The sequence below is a fragment of the Podarcis bocagei genome (assembly GCF_964188305.1).
Source record: "Podarcis bocagei genome assembly, chromosome: 2".
Taxonomy (NCBI): Eukaryota; Metazoa; Chordata; class Lepidosauria; order Squamata; family Lacertidae; genus Podarcis; species Podarcis bocagei.
The window spans coordinates 15,713,103-15,725,949 of record NC_138126.1 but is presented as its reverse complement, the minus strand read 5'-3'; the positions used below and the strand labels follow the sequence as shown (position 1 = coordinate 15,725,949).

General features: G+C 47.0%; 1 protein-coding gene across 6 annotated transcripts; it reads right to left on the bottom strand.

The window, feature by feature from the left end:
• Positions 1–2,442: 2,442 nt before the first annotated feature.
• On the bottom strand, positions 2,443–12,765 carry LOC308580677 (uncharacterized protein). Of its 6 annotated transcripts, none has more exons than XM_081182674.1 (6): positions 12,471–12,765; positions 9,544–9,707; positions 8,602–8,706; positions 7,503–7,604; positions 6,843–6,944; positions 2,443–6,080 (listed from the first exon to the last, which is right to left on the bottom strand). In XM_081182674.1, the coding sequence occupies exons 2-6, from the start codon at positions 9,554–9,556 to the stop codon at positions 4,699–4,701; spliced, it is 1,704 nt and encodes a 567-aa protein (XP_081038800.1). In that variant the 5' UTR covers positions 9,557–9,707; positions 12,471–12,765; the 3' UTR covers positions 2,443–4,698. The 6 variants fall into 6 exon arrangements, with proteins under 6 accessions (XP_081038800.1, XP_081038802.1, XP_081038803.1 ...); XM_081182676.1 differs by having other exon boundaries at positions 9,544–9,790; positions 12,557–12,765; XM_081182677.1 differs by having other exon boundaries at positions 9,544–9,658; positions 12,557–12,765.
• Between the last annotated feature and the right edge of the window lie 82 nt (positions 12,766–12,847).

Below are 12,847 nucleotides of genomic sequence, written 5' to 3'. Positions count from 1 at the left end.
ATTTTTTGTTGTTGTTAAGCTGGTATTATTCTCTGCTCTATATTTGATTTGTTTTATTGTAACTGGAAGCTGCCCAGGCAACTATGTTAGTGGGCAGCTTACGAATATTATTGCTCAAATAAACATTTTTTAAAATAGAAAAATAAGTGCAAGTTACTAGTCCTTGTGGCTTTGAACAACTCTTTGGGACGCGCTTGCTGAAATCTTAGAGGCCAGATCTATTTCCCTTGGTTGAGGGCAAGACTGCAGGGTCTCAAAGATCCCTTGACGAGCAAAACAAGAAGGACACATTGCAGATTTTTAAAAGGAATTATGCATTTATAAATTGTATAAATGTAGATTTGGAGTGCATCGACAATTATTTTTTAATGCCAAGGTCATCATACAGATAATCCTCTAAACAGTCTTATGCCTAATGACCTCAGGTTGCAATTCTATGCATGCTTACCTGGGAGTAAATCCAATTGAAATCAATGGGACTTCTAGGTAGAAGTATAGGAGTGCATTTTAATTTCGAATCCATGGCCCTCAAGATCCCTTTGGTCTACAGCTAAAATCAATGTTGGAGGTTTATACAAATGGGATTATACTGTTTGCCAACAGAAAGCCTTGGCCCAGTATACCTGAAGGAGCGTCTCCACCCCCATTGTTCAGCCCAGACACTGAGGTCCAGCACCGAGGGCCGTCTGGCAGTTCCCTCACTGCGAGAAGTGAAGGTACAGGGAACCAGGCAGAGGGCCTTCTCGGTGGTGGCACCCGCCCTGTGGAACACCCTCCCACCAGATGTCAAGGAAATAAAGAACTATCTGACTTTTAGAAGACATCTGAAGGCAGCCCTGTTTAGGGAAGTTTTTAATGTTTGAAGTTTTATTCTGTTTTTAGTCCTCTGTTGGGTGCCGCCCAGAGTGGCTGGGGAAACCCAGCCAGATGGGCGGGGTATAAATAATAAAATTAGTAGTAGTAGTAGTATTACCCTGCCTATCTAACTGGGTTGCTCCAGCCACTCTGAGTGGCTTCCAACATAATACTAAAACACAGCAAAACATTTTAATGTATGATGTTTTTAAACTTCCTGATACGGGCTACCTTCAAAGAGTTGTTTATCTGGTCCCAGAACATGCGAGTGTTGAGGAGGCGGGGAGAAATACAGTGGTACCTTGGGTTAAGAACTTAATTTGTTCTGGAAGTCCATTCTTAACCTGAAACTGTTCTTGACCTGAGGTACCACTTTAGCTAATGGGACCTCCTGCTGCTGCCGCCGCGCTGCCAGAGCACGATTTCTGTTCTCGTCCTGAAGCAAAGTTCTTAACCTGAGGTACTACTTCTGGGTTAGCGGAGTCTGTAACCTGAAGCGTCTGTAACCTGAAGCCTCTGTAACCCGAGGTACCACTGTAATGGAATAGAACATATCCTCATAAAGGAGAAAATGGCTGTTGACTACAAAAAAGTATACCTGTACACTGCAACATTTTGTTGCAGAGCCTGCTTGTCACCTCTTAAGTTAGGTGAAAGTTATCTTGGACATACTTCTTCTACCGCGGACAAGAAACACACAAGCATGCAGTGAGCTGTTTTCTCTGCCATATTTTAGAAAGCTTATTTATTAATTAACTTTATATCCCACCTCTCCTCACAAGGGAGACCAGCTAATGAACAAGTAATGAAACAATAAAAGCACCTTGCAATACAGTTTGGGAAAAGAAAGATCTTCGCTTTAAATGCTTGTTGAAAGAGGGCTTCAGTAGGTGCTGAAATGAGACACGCCAGTTTAGTATTTAGCCGGGAGGGATTGCAAAGTGGAGATGCCAGCACACCGAAGATGCAATTCCTCCATTCTGTGGAACAGACCTACCAGTAAGATGGAATCTGCAAGAGACCCTCACCTGCTGAGCACAGCTGGATATATAAGCCGGCTGAGAATCTTTCAGGTATCCGGGCATCTTCAACTTAGCAATGTGCCGGCAATATCCTGTCACATCGAGCAGTCAAGCTGCCACATTTTGCACCAGCTACATCTTCTGGAGCAACTTCAAGGGCAGCCCCACAAAGAGCACATTGCAGTAATCCAGCCTGCTGGGCTCTCAGCCTCTTCACTCTGGCCCTTTGGGTATCGCTGGACCAGAACCCAGCATCCTGTTTCTAACACGGGTCCAGGCAGATGCCTCTCAAAAGTTAATGAGGAGCACCCAAAGATAACCCTCCCCTCTTTGTTGTTCATTCCCTAGCACCTGCCACTGGTAGGGAGACCACCACTTCACCTGAGCTGCCATAGCGAACTACTTGAACTTGCTTTTCCTCCTCTGCTCCCGTTCCTGTTTCCTTGCGTGCCATGTCTTCCTAGATGGGCGCCTCCACCTCTTAGGGCAGAAAGATTCCATTGGGCGAATTGGCCGCTGCCCAGTTCCTGAAAGGCTTCTCAAACACAACAGAAGACCAAAATAATTATAGAGAGACTATTTGTTTATTAGGATGTCTACTTGCGTCTTGCTACAGATGCATAAATTGCTTCATCATCACACAAAAGAACTTTCCTCTGCCTCAAGACAGCTTCAAAATGTGGCTTTTATTTTTAAGGCTCCGCAGAGGAATTATCAGCATGCAGGATAAAAGAATCGGGGTGCAAGGGGGTGCCGTATCCATGCGAGAAGATATGCTGGTATTGCTGAATGGGGGACACACACACACACATCATCTTTAAAGAACATGGCTTCCCCTGAAGAATTCTCGTTCACAGAACTATAATTCCCAGCACACTACAGCTCCCAGGATTTTTGTGGCGGGAAGCGGTGTAATTTAAATAACCATTGTGGATGTGACTGCTGTGGGAAGCTGTTCCACACCAGGGGTAAGTGGAGGGTAGACTGGGGTTGCCAGGTAGATCATTGGATAATTTGCGATGCATGTTCAGGAGTCGTTGGGGGGCAACGGTTTAAATATGGCATCAGTGCAGGCCAAAGGCACGTCTAATTCAGAATCCTGTTCTCACAATGACCGCCTAGAGGCCTATGGGAAGCTCACCCGCTTACCCTCATCGCAAAAAAAACCCCAAATCCCTGATGAGCACTAACTCAAAGCTATAAAATTTCAATTGTATACACAGGTTGCTCCAGTGTGTGGCTCATGAGGTGCAGCTACACCTCCCAAGCCGCCATTTTGTATGCGGCCCTACCCTCTACTTCCATATTTTGTAAAAAAAGCTAAAGGTAAAGGAGCCCTGGACGGTTAGGTCCAGTCAAAGGCGACTATGGGGTTACGGCGCTCATCTCACTTTCAGGCCGAGGGAGCCGGCGTTTGTCCACAGACAGCTTTTCTGGGTCATGTGGCCAGCATGACTAAACCGCTACTGGCGCACGGAGGACCATGACAAGTGCCAGAGCGCACGGAAACGCCGTTTACCTTCCTGCCGCGGTGGTACCTATTTATCTACTTGCACTGGTGTGCTTTCGAACTGCTAGGTTGGCAGGAGCTGGGACAGAGCAACGAGAGCTCACCCCGTCGCGGGGATTCAAACCGCCGACCTTCTGCTTGGCAAGCCCAAGAGGCTCAGTGGTTTAGACCACATCGCCACCCGCATCACCCATATTTTGCACCTGGATTTAGTTGGCGAGGCTCAAGGTTGAAAGTAAGGCCCCCCATCCACATTATAAATTTAAAGCCGTATCGTACCACTTTAGTCACGGCTTCTTCCCTCAAGGAATCCTGGGAACTGTAGAGAGGGATGGACTCTCAGATTTGGAGAACAGGGGTCTCCTAACAATTCTGTGTTTACGTCACAGAGCTGCCATCTTATGAGTTTAACAGTCAAGCCCCCTTTGGAGGAAATTCTGGGAAATGTAGTTTTCTAGGGGAAATAAGGGTCTAAAAAACACAGCACAGTTCTCAGGATGCTCCGAGGGGAAAGTCATGTCTGTTTAAAGTGATACAATACTGCTTTAAATGTATAGTGCAGAAGAGGCCTAATTTGGTGTTGGGCAAGCTAAGAACCCAACTCTGAATACCAAGGTGAGGGGAAATGGGCTGTTTTGTCATTTATATTGAAACTCCACTCCCAACAAACAAATATAAAAGTGGATTATTTAATCCATTACAGTAAATGCCCACTGACTCCTTCCCACAATCCTCAGCCCACAGCCCTCATCTCAGTGCTAATACTGTAATGCAAAAAGTATGATTACCCAGTTATTTTTGCATGTACTATTTTCTGTATTTAGGCTTCTGTCTGTTTTTCTTCCCTGCTATAGATGGCCTTTTAGATGGATTTATTAAAAAAACAAAGCTCATGTAATAGTAATAATAATAATAATAATTAGAACCAGCAAGCCTGAAGTCTGCCTATACCTGGTGTTGAGCCCCTCACCCATTTCCCTCCCCCAACACAGACATTTCCCCCACCCTGGAAAAACATGAGGGTCATAACCCATCTGACGTTGGGGTTGAGCATGTTCAGCTCACTGTAATCAGTGAATTTTAATTAGGCCTAATCCTGTGTTGGGCCACAGCCCAGGTGTGAATCCACGTCCCAAAGGTTGGGAGAACTGGCTCGCCTACGGTGACCTGAGATCACGACAGAGGCGATCTCACCAAACCAGGGACTTCTTGTTTCACAGCTGCATCGCTACCCATATCAGTCCTAATAGTCTCATTCCAGCGGAGTTTCTTCACAGCTTAGACGACCTGAGCCACGTTCCTGGCCTTCTTTCACTGCTTCTCCTCAGTGTGGGTTCTCTCGTGCTTGTTGAGAATCGTTCTCCGGATGAAGCCTTTCCCGCAGTCTGAGCACTTGAACGGCTTCTCCCCCGTGTGGGTTCTCTCGTGGACGATGAGGCTCGAGCTCTGGTTGAACCCTTTCCCGCAATCCGAGCATTTATAAGGCTTCTCCTCCGTGTGGATCCTCTCATGCCTGATGAGGCTCGACTTGTCGCTGAAGCTTTTCTCGCAGGCCGCGCAGCTGTAGGGCTTCTCTCCCGTGTGGATCCTCTCGTGCTTGATGAGGCTCGACCTGTCGCTGAAGCTTTTCCCGCAGTCGGAGCACCGATAGGGCTTCTCTCCCGTGTGCGTCCTCTCGTGATTCGTCAGGTTGGACTTCCGGTTGAAGCTCTTCCCGCAGAAAGAGCAATCGTAGGGCTTCTCGCCCGTGTGAGTCCCCTCGTGCCGTATCAGATGCGAGCGGCTGCTGAAGCTCTTCCCGCAGTCTGAGCATTTGAACGGCTTCACTCCCGTGTGGATTCTCTCGTGTGTGAGAAGGTGCGACCTCCGGACAAAGCTTTTCCCGCAAGTGGAGCACTTAAACGGCTTGTCCCCTCTGTGGGCTCTCTCGTGTTTGTTAAGGCTCGATTTGTCGCTGAAAGGTCTCCTGCAGTGGGAACAATTGTATGGTTTTTCTCCGGTGTGGATTCTCCTGTGTATGACAAGGCTCGAGTTCTGATTGAACCCTTTCCCACAGTCTGAACATTTGAACGGTTTCAAGCCGGTGTGTTTCATCTCGTGAATGAGGAGGTTTGATCTCTGAACAAAGCCCTTGTCACACACGGAGCAGCTATACGGCTTTTCGCCCCGGTGGATTCTCTGATGTGCAAGGAGGCTCGCAGTCTGAATAAATCTTTTGTCGCAATCCGGACATTTAAAGAGTTTTTGTTCTCTATGGATCCTCTCATGCCTGACCAAGGTCGAACTCTGGTTGAATCTTTTACCACACTCTAAGCATTTGTAAGGTCTGTGCTCAGTGTGGCTTCTCTCGTGCCTGATAAGGCTGGAGCTCTGATTGAACCGTTTCCCACAGACTGAGCAACTGTAGGGTTTCTCGCCCGTGTGTTTCCGCTTATGCCGAATAAGGCTGGATCCGTCGCTGAAGCTGTTCCCGCACTCGGAGCACCGAAATGGCTTTTCTCCCGTGTGGATTCTCTCATGTGTGCGAAGGTTGGATCTTTTCATGAAGCTTTTAGAGCAGCAGGAACACTTGTGTGGTTTCTCTGCGGGGTGTTGGCTCTCGTGTTTGATAAGGCCTTGTTTGTCGCCGAAGCTTCTCCCAAAGCCTGAGTAATATGGCATTTCTCCCATGAATATTCTGTCGCGTCCATCTCCTATCAGAGTAAACAGAGCGCTTTAACGTCTTTCTTTACAAAGTCAAAAAGAACTTGCAGACAGACTTTACAGCAGGACCAAACAAGCCCCACAAAACCACTCTCCCAAACACTGCAAACAGACATTTCCCATGCAGAAGGTCTCATGTTCAAGACTGATCACAGAATCATAGAACTGTAGAGTTGCAAGGGACCCTGAGGGTCATCTAGTCCAACCCCCTGCAATGGAGGTATCTCAGCTAAAGCATCCATGGCAGATGACCCTACAACCTCTGCTTAAAACCTCCAATGAAGGAGAATACAACACTTCATGAGGGAGTCTGTTCCACCACTGAACAGCTCTAACTGTCAGAATTTTTTTTTCTGATGTTTAGTCATAATCTCCTGTCTTGTAACTTGAAGCCATCGGTTCGAATCCTACCCTCCAGAGCAGGAGAAAACAAGCTTGTTCCTTCTTCCACGTGACAGCCCTTGAGATATCTGAAGATGGCTGTTATGGGACCTTCTGCTTGGGAAACATTCTCTGCCACAGTCATGGCACACTTGCTGTCATATTATCCATACCAAGACAGAACCCTCATGTTCAAAAGCAGTATATTTGCAAGTGCACCTCACATATCGGAAACAAATAGCAAGGGGAAGCTGGGAGATTTTGGGTCCTGCTTATGAGGTTGGCCACTATCGTGAGGAGAAGCTGCATATGCAGTTATGAGGCTAATGAAGGTCCCAATAGCAAGTTACGGTAGTTTGAAGCTCACTCACCTGAGTGGGCCGCCTGGAATGTCACACTGGCCTCCGAAACCGGGCGGCAGGGAACGTACGGCACCTCTTCTTGTTCCAACTTTATTATCACATCCGGAAGCTCTGCTCAGGGAATGAGAAGAGAGGAGGGCGGCTGAGGAGCTGGCTCCTTGACAGGCCGAAGTGGGCACCAACCTGTCCAAATCCCAGAGCTTTCCCCAATAACATAGAGCCAGGCTACATGTTACACTTCCCCATCCACAGAAAAGCTGTCCAGATCCTCCTGTTATGACCTTGGAGGTGTCTGGAACGGGCTGGGCCTTGCACTCTACAACTCCCAGCATTCCTGTGCATCGGCCATGTTGGCTAGGGGCTGATGGGAAATGGAGTCCCGACAACATCTGGAGGGACACACAAGTACTCCCAACCCTGATGTGTCACACTGTTGAGTCACCCTTCCTCTAAGAAGTTCGCGATGGTATACATGGTTGGCCCCCATTCTACCAATATTTTATCCCTACTGAATGAGATTGTGAACCTGGGTCTTCTAAGTCATCGTCTAACACTACCCATTGCACCACACTGTCTCTCAAAGTTATGAACAGGCAAGAGTTTCCACGTTCTCTTCCTGTCAAAAGCCTAGGTTGATTCCCAAGAGCTTGCCCAGATCTTTCCGCTTACCCGAGCCGTAGTCTGCTGGGATCTCTCTTTCCTCCAAAACAGGCTCTGGGATCCATGGATCTCCCCCATGGACCACTTCAGTTTTAGGAACAGGGACTCCTGCTGAGGGGAAAAAGTGACCAATGTAATCAGAAGGAACCAGATAACATGTACTTGTCACATAGGGCTTTGTTTACCAACATTGGGGCCAGGATTCCTAAAAGATCATCACATCCCTGTTCAAAGTGTTGGTGCTGACCTTTAAAGCACTAAACGGCCTTGGTCCAGTATATCTGAAGGAGTGTCTCCACCCCCATCGTTCTACCCAGACACTGAGGTCCAGCTCCGAGGGCCTTCTGGCGGTTCCCTCACTGCGAGAAGCCAAGTTACAGGGAACCAGGCAGAGGGCCTTCTCGGTAGTGGCACCCTCCCTGTGGAACGCCCTCCCACCAGATGTCAAAGAGAAAAACAACTACCAGACTTTTAGAAGACATCTGAAGGCAGCCCTGTTTAGGGAAGCTTTTAATGTTTGATGTATTACAGTATTTTAATATTTTTTTGGAAGCCACCCAGAGTGGCTGGGGAAGCCCAGCCAGATGGGCGGGGTATAAATTATTATTATTATTATTATTATTATTATTAGCCCCAATTGATCACTGAGCTTGGCAGGAGAGGGCCTCCTGTAGATTGTAGTATTAGTAGTAGTAATAATAATAATAATAATAATAATAATAATAATGGCACATGGAAAGCAATAAACACCTGACACAGCCTTTGATAAAATAATCTGATGTAACATTTATATGCACTTAGCATTAGGACAACCTTCTAAGTGAAGTCCTTGTATTATCCCCATACTGCAGCTGGTGGGGAAGGAAAGTGGAGGCTAAGCACCAAAGCTGCCCAACAAACTCAGGGCTGAGATCAGAGATAACCATAATGGGCATCCTGGCTGGCAGCTCAGCTATTTCATGCCACTAGTTCTCATGAAAGGGGTCAGCCTTTATTTTTTCTATCCACCAGAGTCGGCAGAAAGCGTGGTGTGGGCAACCTGAAACAAAAAAATTATCTATGAATACTTATATATGCATTGCACAGTTTAGCTGAACCAATCCACCACCTGAGCGGTCGCCTGGGAAATTCTTAATATCCTCTGATCCCTGGTTATTCGGGAGCCATGGCATCTCATCTTCGTCTTCCAGTTTTATGGTCACGTTAGGAAACTCTAATCAAAGAGAAGAGGAGAAGCGTCTGAGAAGTCTTGAATTAGTGATGTCCAGAACTGTTAAGAATGAGGAATGTAGTCGGCAGATTTTAATAATAATAATAATAATAATAATAATAATAATAATAATAATGATGTATTGGGCTGGGGTATTGTTTGTGGGGTTTTTGATGCTATTGATATTCATTTTTTGTAGTTTTGTTCTGTGAACCGCCCTGAGACGTGCGGGTACCAGCTGGTATATACGGTAAGTTCAATAAATAGTAATACAGTCGAACATAATCTGTTCTGGAAGATCGTTCAACTTCCGAAACTGAGGCGCAATGGACGGTCCACAGAATCCATTGAGAAAATGGAGAAACATGCCTTGGAAGCCATTCGACTTTCAAGACATGTTTGAAAACGGAAGCATTCACTTCCAGGTTTTCAGCGTTCGGGTTCCGAATCGTTCGGCTTTCAAGACGCTTGAAAACCGAAGCTCCACTGTAATAATTAAAATACTTTTCTTATGTTTTCAATTATGTGATTCCCCCCGCCATGTTCCAACCAGTTAAAAAATGAGATCTGCCACTAACAAGGGACATTCATTATTTCAAAATATTTCTAGTAGGGCAGGGGACGACAACCCCTAATTTCAATAAAATGTCCTTTGTTTTCTGAAATCTGGACTAACCAGTCTTATTCAAAGCACATTTTCATTCACACAAAGGGCAGGGGTAAAATCAGCACTGTAATCTCCAAGCACAAATCTTCCATGAATACTGGAGCTGCCAAAGACAGCCCTAGGCTTCTAAGCCTCTCAGACGTCTAACACAAAATTCAGAAAGGAATCCTTACCCAGAGAGGCCATATTCCTGTGATTTTCTTGCAGGACTACCCGGGATAGAATTCATCGGTCTGAGTTCATCAGATCTTCAGCACACTTCCATGAAACACAGCCACATCCTCAAGTCTTCCTTGAAACAAAACAACAGAACCCATCCACTTTTGCTACAGAAGAGCTAAAAATGCACAGAATTTTTATTACCTGCCCTTCACCACAAGGCTCCGGGGCAGGTTACAATGATAATATATACATATATACCTGCGTAAAACAAAAGAAGAGTTACAATCATAAATGTAAAATGTAAAAATGGTTCCAAATATACAAACAATGCCAAGATCTGAAAATAATTCCACATATAAAAATAGTTGCAGTGAAGATGTAAAGGTAAAGGTAAAGGGACCCCTGACCATCAGGTCCAGTCGTGACCGACTCTGGGGTTGCGGCACTCATCTCGCTCTATAGGCTGAGGGAGCCGGCGTACAGCTTCTGGGTCATGTGGCCAGCATGACTAAGCCACTTCTGGCAAACCAGAGCAGCGCACGGAAACGCTGTTTACCTTCCCGCCGGAGTGGTACCTATTTATCTACTTGCACTTTGACGTGCTTTTGAACTGCTAGGTTGGCAGGAGCAGGGACCGAGCAACGGGAGCTCACCCCGTCACGGGGATTTGAACCACCGACCTTCTGATCGGCAGGCCCTAGGCTCTGTGGTTTAACCCACAGGGATAAAAAGCTATATACTGCATGCAGCCCTCACAACAACGACCCTGTAACATGAATCACTATTATTTCCATTTTACAGATAAGTAACTGAGGCTGGCATGGCAAATGGTATCTAATCAGACCCCCGTTTCATCTAGCCCAGGGCTGGGGTCTCTTTCTGGTAGCGGTTTTCCAGGGTCTCAAGCGGAGAATCTTTCCTAGAAAGGAAACTGTATTATACAAAGTCGCAACTAGCTTAGTGTTGTTAACACTGACCGACAGAGGCTCTTGCGAGTTTCAGGCAGGGGACATTCTCAGCTTGGTATACACAGAGCTGCCAGGGTTTGGAATGAGCTGCAGCCCTTCTCTAAATGCCAAGAGGAGGAATGAACCCTGCCTTGCAAACTATCCTTCAAAAGTTACCAGCCTTTGCAGAGCCATTTCAGCAGCTAGCTAGCTCTTCTCCACAGTGTACCCTGGAAATTGTAGCCCCAAGGAATTTAGGAGGGAAACCAAGACTGTTTAAAGTGGAATCTCAGCACATTAAATGTGAACGTGACTCAGAGGCCACTCATTGAAATTAATGACCCCGAGTCAGTCACATCTATTAACCTCAATGGGGCTCCTCTGAGCATAATTCTAGAATTGTAGAGTTGAAAGGGAACCAAGGTGTCATAATAACAATAATAATAATAATAGTAATAATTTATTTATATCCCACCATCCCCTGCCGAAGCCGGGCTCCGAGCGCCTGACAACAGTAAAAATAATACACTTTACATAAAATCACAATCAATTAATTTAAATACATTCTAAAATCAATTCATAATCAAATTCATGGCAACCATTGGGCTAGAGGTCTGTGAGGATTGCCAAAGGAGGGGGTCAGGCTGTGCCTTGGCCAAAGGCCTGGTGGAACAGCTCTGTCTCGCAGGCCCTGCGGAAAGATGTCAAGTCCCGCAGGGCCCTGGTCTCTTGTGACAGAGCGTTCTACCAGATCGGGGCCACGGCCGAAAAAGCCCTGGCTCTGGTTGAGGCCAGCCTAACCTCTCTGTGGCCCAGGATCTCAAAAATGTTTTTATTTGAAGAACGTAACTTCCTCCATGGGACATACCAGGAGAGGCAGTCCCGTAGGTACGAGGGTCCTAGGCCGTATAGGGCTTTAAAGGTTAAAACCAGCAACTTAAACCTGATCCTGTACTCCACCGGGAGCCAGTGCAGCTGGTATAGCGCCGGGTGAATGTGATCTTGCAGTGAAGACCTCGTAAGGAGTCTCGCTGCAGCATTCTGCACCCGCTGGAGTTTCTGGGTCAGTCTCAAGGGCAGCCCCACATAGAGTGATCCAGTCCAAGCCCCTGCAATGAAGGAATACAGTAGGGCTGGCACTGGCCAGTGTGGCATAATGGTTAGAGCAGGCTTTCCCAAACTTGAGTCCCCAGCTGTTTTTGGACCACAACTCCCATCATCCCTAGCTAGCAGGACCAGTGGTTGGGGATGATGGGAACTGTAATCCCAAAACAGCTGGAGACCCCAGTTTGGGAAACCCTGGGTTAGAGTGTTGGACTATGATCTGCGAGAGCAGGGTTCGAATCCCCACTCAGCAGCCATGAAGACGGCCCGTTGGCGTCTCTCAGCCTAACCTCCCTCACAGGGTTGTTGTGAGGCTGGAATGGAGAGGAGGAGAACAATGTACAGCACTTCTGAGATCCTTGGAAGATAAAAGCGGAATATAAATGTAATAAATAAAGCCCTCAATGATATCCCTGGTTAGGCTTGTGGCAATAGCAATAAAAGTGCTCAGCTAGCACCTATATTAGAGAGACAGAGAGAGAATGGGTGTCTGACTATAGGCCTGAATATATCACTACAAAGGTCAGGCAGGAAAACTACGTGGCTTGCACCAATTGGGGCGAAACAATAGCGGAGAGAGGCTCTTTGCTGGTCGGGAGAGAGCAGAGGTTGCTCTGAACCGATTTAGCAGCTAACTAGATCTTGCAGCTTCTCCGCTTTCCTGCAAGCCCAGCAATTTCCAAGGCGCCTCCCCAATGTCAAAGCCCAGGAAAGTCTGACCCTTTCGGCTGCCCGAGGCCAATGAAACCCCGACAGAGCAAAACACACAAAACGAAAAAAGCCCAGGATCTCAAGCGCGGGTTAGGATCCCCTTTTCACCCATCGGCACGCGTTGGTTTATTTTTATTTCCAGCGCATACGCCTTATTGCACGACCTTTAAATTTACCTTTCCCACCGCAAACACGGCCGGGCAATGGTCCAGCCTGCACGAAGGGGGCCGCTAATCCGCATTAAGGCTGCAATCCTGCGCACACTTACCTGGGAGCAAACCCCACGGAGCTTGCTCCAGAGTAGACCAGCCTAGGATGGCGCTGCGACTGATCTTCAGCATGCAAAACTGATCGTCAGTGGAAAGGATTCGAATTAAGCCTTTAAAAAAAAAAATGAAAAATGAGGGGGGTGGGGGGGACTTGCATTAAATGCCTCTCGGGCTTCTCCTTGCTGCTTATGCGGGAGGCTTTTCCTTTGTTTTCCGCTTCCCATCATGTGACTCGCTGAAGCCGAGCCCGACGACTGGCAAGTCCAGCCCGAGCAATCTGCAGT